Source organism: Ptychodera flava, chromosome 2 (genome assembly GCF_041260155.1).
Source record: "Ptychodera flava strain L36383 chromosome 2, AS_Pfla_20210202, whole genome shotgun sequence".
Classification (NCBI taxonomy): domain Eukaryota; kingdom Metazoa; phylum Hemichordata; class Enteropneusta; family Ptychoderidae; genus Ptychodera; species Ptychodera flava.
The window spans coordinates 8,264,461-8,271,145 of record NC_091929.1 but is presented as its reverse complement, the minus strand read 5'-3'; the positions used below and the strand labels follow the sequence as shown (position 1 = coordinate 8,271,145).

The following is a 6,685-nucleotide window of genomic DNA, read 5'->3' as shown; positions in this document are numbered from 1 at the left end:
GTGTTTTCAATCTGAGGGATGACATGATCTTCTAACATATGCATTTTGGGGGTACACTTTCATTAGGAAAGTGTTCTCTGTAATATGCCATTAAATGTGATATGTTTGAACTGAGAATGCTAATATCTTCATCTGACATTATATTGCTTGTACTATAAAGATTATGGCAGGCTGCAAATTTTGAAAATATTGGCTTATACAGACCATAAATGTGTGCAGCCTGTTCATCAGCTATGGACATGTCTTGCTGCGGCCCTGATGACGCTCTTGAACAACGTTTCAATGTTTTCTTCCTGAAACACAAAAAATAAAAAAAAGGATATGATAACTTTCTTTCAAAGAAGCAAACAGAGTTGTTTCACTGAAAGTAGGTCAAAATAATGTAGACGAAATACATCTTCTGTAGTATATATATAACACACAATAAATCTGACACTGAAAGCTTGAAAATCATGACAAGCAGAATACTGAACCTTTTAATGACTTTAGCAACAAAACAGTGTACAGTTTTAAAACACATACTTTACAGCACTTGTTCACATGATTTCCGATGAATGCCTGCCCGTGGTAAGAATGACGTCCAACACCAAATGACTGCAGAGCTTGGTCAATACCGCAGACTACAAAACCACATTCTTTTGGCAGTTTCGCTTTTACGTCTGTAGCTTCAGATATCTAAGAAACAAAGATAAACACTGTGTTGTCTGGAAATGACTGCACTACAAATGTGCACAAGCCAAAATTCTGAAAATGCAGCATAGACATGACTGTGCACTTGAGATTGACAATGTTATTGCTTATCATCACAAAAATGATCTTACTTCTGGTATCAATATGCCATTTTCAAAGATGAAGGAGACCCTCTGAGATCTCAGGTTGCTAGACAGGTTATCTGTGGGTGTTCTCACATGATACAGGAATTTAACACCATGCTAAACAAACATTACATGTTTATTTAACGTGGCAACTATTCCAGTTTGATAAAAAGTGACTTGGCTAGCAACTCACTGCCACTGAAATTAATTGTGTCTCACAAGATTTCAAAATTATCACAAAATCATGTATTTTTATTTTGTTAATGTAGTATGGTCTTCTATTCATAAATCTAACCTTCCTGTCAGCTTCTTCACTGAGTTCCTGCACTTTCTCCTGGGCTTTTTTAACTTTGCCCAAGGTCATTAGTGGCGGTCTGCCATCATCTTCACTGTTGTCGTCATCATCATCATCATTGTCACAGTCATCATCAGCAAGGAGAGCCTTTTCAACACTATCAGCCAAGGTCTTAGCTTCTTCTTGGAGTTCTTTCGCTTCACACTGTAATGTCTCGACTTGTTTCAACATGGCTACATATGTGTCAAATCCAGCAGGCTTCAGCACGGGTTCATCAATGTCATCATCTCTCTCCAGAGTCGTGATGATCTTGATATCCAGTACTGCACAGCTAGCTTCCATCATGGTGAAAAACTTTTAAAACAAGCCAGGACTGATGTGCAACCCTGGGACTGCAACCTGTGATAAAATATAAGGGTTAGCACATGTATCTTTTACTTTTAATGTATGACAATATCTTGTAACTTCATACCTACCTATTTATGAAGAAAACACTACATACAAATATACAACAACTAGATTGATCACAAATGCTGACATATGTGCTGGCTTCATTGTCAACTTGTTTTCTCATATAGCTTCACTAATAACTTCTATTGTGCACACCATTATGGACATAGTGGCATGCACACATGTAGATAGGTCACAGTGTGGTCTGTTGAACTGTTCAGAGAAAGGTAAAGTGAACTGATTGAAACAGAACAGAGCTATATGTTTAGTTGGTCAATGGAAGCAAACAACATAGTGGATTGAATTGATTAGTACATACTCTGTGCAGTGGTACATTGAAAAGTGGCTTTCTGACACTATTGTAGTGCTGCATGGCATGCCTTAGGTTTCCACCAGTTGAAAGAAATTCACTGTGACATTTTCTGATATCATCAAGGGTTCTCTTCTTCATTGATGACAATGGCTGTTCCTCCTTCAGCAACTGTGTTTGTTCCTTGCTGATCACACAGCATACGCAAAAATATTTCCCTAAAATATTTCAATGTGAGGAAGACAAGGAACAAAAACTGACATAATTACTTAAAAACCTTAGTAGGTATAGACATGACTGGTGTTCATGAAGTCAATTTGATGTGCATGTGTGAACTCTTGGAGAGGATGTACCTGTAATATGCAAACTTATCAATTTAAATATTTATTTCAAAGAAATTCATGGTTACTACATTTTGCATTGCCAGTATACATATTAATACTATGTGTAAGAATTAAATTGAGAAATAAACAAGAATTTCTACAGAGGAAAACAATCATTTGTCAATAGCTTGCAAATATTTATCAAGATCTGACCCACTGTGTACCCCTTCCTTTAAATTTATCTGACTAATCAATGTTAGCTGTGAATGTCTTAAGTCAACGAAAAACTACAACAAATTATCATAATTGTGTTCTACAGCATATCATACACAATGCATGCTGATTATTAACAGTCGCACATATTGCAAACTGATAGGTCAAGGATGTACACATGTAAATCATAGGTAAAACTGAAGTGCACACAATAAACTGCCTGTCCTGTCAGTGCCTCAACTTTTCTCACGTATAAATCATAGCATGCAAGTATACATTTCATACCATTTGGTCCAGACAATCCATACTCTTGACCAGATACTCATAATCTCCCATCATCCGTGCTAAGAGTGTCTTGTCCCTGAAATAAATCAAAGTGGAATGTAAGACAATTGTCCACACCATTCTAAATTAATGCCCATGTTTCTACACATCAATGCATTTTGTACATGCAAGAAAACAACTTTGCCTTTGTACTATTTAATGTAGGTATCATATTTATGCTGCATAAGTTTGGTCAGATTTGCACATTGTTTTTCAGATTTTTGGATCAGCAGTATAATGCATGTATTAAACTTGGATAACCAATATGTATGTATCTTAAGTTCCAAATATTGTACCAAAATAGATATATGGTACAATCTGTTCATTGTTTAGTAAAACACAGTATGCACGTTTAGACTTACTTCCACTTTGTGCCATCCAGTTTGTCTACCTGACCTCTGTTAACAGCTAAAGCTATTTCTAAATTGTAATAGGAATCAGGTGCTGCAAATGTACTCCAAATCACTGTATTATCTGCTACATTTGGATTACTGATGTTAGCAACTTGGTAAACCATTCTCATGGTTCCCTGACCCTTGTCCCCATCTAACTTTATCCAAATTTCACTGGTAGGTATTGCACCATGCCGGGTAAGTTTGCTAGACCTGAAGACAAATATGAACAAGATGCAAAAACAACAGTAACGCATATATTCAGTAATATGTGATAACAAGATTACTTATCCACAGTCTTTCTCTACATGATCATAATAGAGTTTGCACACATCCCAAAGTCTGACTGCAAGTCTGCTGTCCCAATATTAATACTCATGTGCTTATATAAGAGCATATAAGAACAATCTAGAACTTTTACTGACATGCTAATTACTGTTCTAAAATTCTCAATCTTACACAACTAATTAAATTTCCAGAAAATTCCAAACATGACTTATTAAATTCATGGTTGTGAGGTCAAGAAGGACAGTGACCTTGATGAGTGTGGGGGGAAATGACCTGCATAACATACCTCACTTCCAATATTCACATGCCATGCCTTGAAGTAACGCCGTAATTTCCTCTTGGCAGCCCATGTTGTTCCCATAGCAACTTCCAAATGAAGGCCAGCACCTGGAGGTATGTCAGGAGTGAGTCCCAAGATCTGGAGGATTTTCCTTCTTGTCCTTTTGTTGGTGTCTCACCTCCTCTCACTCAGCTGCAGCATCGCATCACCACCACTGACAATGTCTCTCCTCTGACTTAACTGCAACACCCTCTGACGTCTTGTCCTAGTGCTAGCTTCTGAGGTTGTTTTTCGTGGCTTTGGTGTTATATGTTAAACACAATGGCTGAAAAAAATCACACCAAAAATTGAAAAAACCAAATTTATCTTTCAAAAGTATATGTGGGTGATAAATTCATGAAATTGGACTAGCTCATTACTTGATGAAATTAATTTGTTGAACCACTACCAGGTCACACATGTACTACAAAACCAAATAAATGTTATTACAAATACAAATTTACAAATTATCATATTCCATGATGGCTTTATCAGAAGAATTTACTCCAAAATCTAACTGTAAATTGATATGTGGGTATAGATCAGCAAGAGTAATGCTGGTAAAAAACTCACCTGGCCCTTGGTTTTAACCTTTATCAAACTATCATCACTTCTGTTTGCTTCTATTTTTTTCTTGACAAGTGTTGTTGCCATTCTTCATACTGTAGCAGCATATGCACCGCTGATACATTCTGCAACACAATTTCTGCGGCCTTCACTGCACATATATTGTTCTGCCTATCCCTTGATGTGTCATCATTTGATGTCTCGGTATTGATTGGGTCAGGAATGGGGACTGGAGTATGGTGGCTTCTGATGGGAAAATGGGCTCACTGACGAGAAGCAGTGGTCTCCAGCAATGGACTGGTAAACACACCATTCCATGTTGTGTTGCAGATCTTGCAGTGGCACAACTGACTTACAACCGACATTCCCATAATCACATGTGACTGTGGCATTTGATAGCATGTTTGCAAAGGCAATGGGGGACTTACAATAGATTCACACATAATAGAGAGACGGCAAACAGGACAGGATGAAGAAACTTGCAACCACTGACACAAACATTCAGCACAACACACATGTGGTCCATCACACAAAAGTTGTATTGGTCCATCTATTATGTCTTTGCAAATGGGACACTCCATTTCTTCAATGAGATCATTGAACCTCTGTCTCTGCAAGGGAATGAATCTTCTCATCTTTTTTCCTGCCCTCTGTTTTACAGCTGCTGTTAGATTTGTACTGCCATGAGTTTCACTCTGTAGTTTCCCCGTCTTTCCTGTCTCCTTGCCAGTGATACCAGAAATGTCACTGCCTTGGTATTGACTTGGTCTGCCCCTGTTTTTACTGTCTTTCTTTTTCTTTCCTGCCTTACACAATGCATCACACACCGCACATCTCCGTACTCTACAGTGTCTGGACCATTTCACTACGTGTGTCCCTGGCCGATAGGTTTTGTTATTGCTTTCTGCCTGCTGCCATGAAGCAATGACTCTCTTACAGAGACAACAAAAATTAGACGGGTGAACATCAGAATGTCTTCACTAAAACTGTACTCTGAAACAATTCTTTAACTCCACGATAAAATTGGAGCATGGATAACTTGTGCCATTTATTTTCCGTGCACAAATACGACACCGGTTTTTTAGCACACGAGCATGAAATTCGAATGACATTTTCACAGTCTAGGCCAACAGACGATTGAAAAAGGCGCCAGAAATATGTCAGTGTGTAAACAAACCCGTTACCAGGGAGACATGCGTGATGATCCGAAAAACTATGCTCAACTGCAACGCACATATGGACGTAAATAAAAACCCACACGCATAAAAAATAACCCATGACAATCACGCCATGAAATATACAGATTAAATCACTGCGGACACGGTTGAATCGGTTTCAATCTTGTTAAAATTGATTTACTTAAAATTTGAACCTCGTAAATTACACAACACATTAATGAAAATACTTACAGACCGCCATGCTTTATGTTATCAAGTTGCCCGTGCTAAGAAACTTCTCCTGCAAATGTCGCGAGGTCTAAGGTAAACTAGCGATAAACATCCAGCTATGCTGAGTATGCCACCTTATTAATTGAGAACAGCTTTCACTATCACATTTGAATGCATTTTTTAAATGATTATGGGTCAGAATTCGAGGAACAACACACGCACGGCGAGCGATCGTCTCGGTATGCCACACATACGGTGACCGCCATCACTGAGAGTGCGTTCGGCTGTTCGTTATTTGTTTGCTCAACCTAAGTTGCCAAGTCGGCCGCGCCGGAAGCAAAACCAGGTGACGTAGTCTGCCAGTATGAGCATGCGCAATTGAGCCCGGGAGCGCGAGAATGTGTATAGTACCGTAGAACTGTCTCGCGCTATCATGTCGTTGAGCTATAAAATGTGTGCATGTTAACAGAAACTGGAATTACTGCAGAGAATACTTTCCAGGACATCACATGTAAGTCTCTAAGGTACCAAGGAGGACGTTTTAGGAAATCCTTTCAGAAAGTTCACGCCGTCTGTGGCCATTTTGTGGAGTATATACGTACCTGCACTGGCTGCACCGTATACAGTATTTCTACTGTACAGTGCACATATTGCCGGATAATATGCGATGGAATTTTGCGTTTCACGTCGTTCAATCATTCAGATGGAAATACCGCCCTTCTCAAAACTTTGAAAAAAAAGGTGACAGGTTTGGAATGCTAACTCTTGTATATCAAGAATGACGTAATTTAATGAGAAGACATTTGTATTCGAGCACGGCTACAGTTTTTGATTCGAAAACTCTCATCATGGACCGTGGTTGTATTCACAATCGAGAGGGTTAGGTGAGTCGAACTTTTTCCTATGTCCATGTAGCACTTGTGCAAAAATAACCGAATCCACAGGCCTTTGGCGAATCAATAAATGCGTTTTTCACCAAGCTGAAAGGTTGAAAGATCCCT

The 6,685-nt window shown here is 38.7% G+C and overlaps 1 protein-coding gene across 3 annotated transcripts; it reads right to left on the bottom strand.

The window, feature by feature from the left end:
* Nucleotides 1–375: 375 nt before the first annotated feature.
* Nucleotides 376–3,990, bottom strand: LOC139152704 (uncharacterized). Of its 3 annotated transcripts, XR_011556692.1 has the most exons (6): nt 3,697–3,990; nt 3,093–3,335; nt 2,692–2,767; nt 1,880–2,088; nt 1,111–1,509; nt 522–675 (listed from the first exon to the last, which is right to left on the bottom strand). XR_011556692.1 is itself a non-coding variant. In XM_070726005.1 (4 exons), the coding sequence occupies exons 3-4, from the start codon at nt 1,453–1,455 to the stop codon at nt 451–453; spliced, it is 570 nt and encodes a 189-aa protein (XP_070582106.1). In that variant the 5' UTR covers nt 1,456–1,509; nt 1,880–2,088; nt 2,692–2,729; the 3' UTR covers nt 376–450. The 3 variants fall into 3 exon arrangements, 2 of the variants coding, with proteins under 2 accessions (XP_070582106.1, XP_070582114.1); XM_070726005.1 differs by lacking the exons at nt 3,093–3,335; nt 3,697–3,990 and having other exon boundaries at nt 376–675; nt 2,692–2,729; XM_070726013.1 differs by lacking the exons at nt 2,692–2,767; nt 3,093–3,335; nt 3,697–3,990 and having other exon boundaries at nt 376–675; nt 1,880–2,310.
* Between the last annotated feature and the right edge of the window lie 2,695 nt (nt 3,991–6,685).

Coding starts and splice junctions, on each gene's coding strand:
- LOC139152704 (XM_070726005.1), bottom strand. CDS start 1,455: ATGATGGAAGCTAGCTGTGCAGTACTGGATATCAAGATCATCACGACT. Junction 676..1,110: donor GTGAAGAAGCTGACAGGAAG/GTTAGATTTATG, acceptor TTTGTTTCTTAG/ATATCTGAAGCTACAGACGT.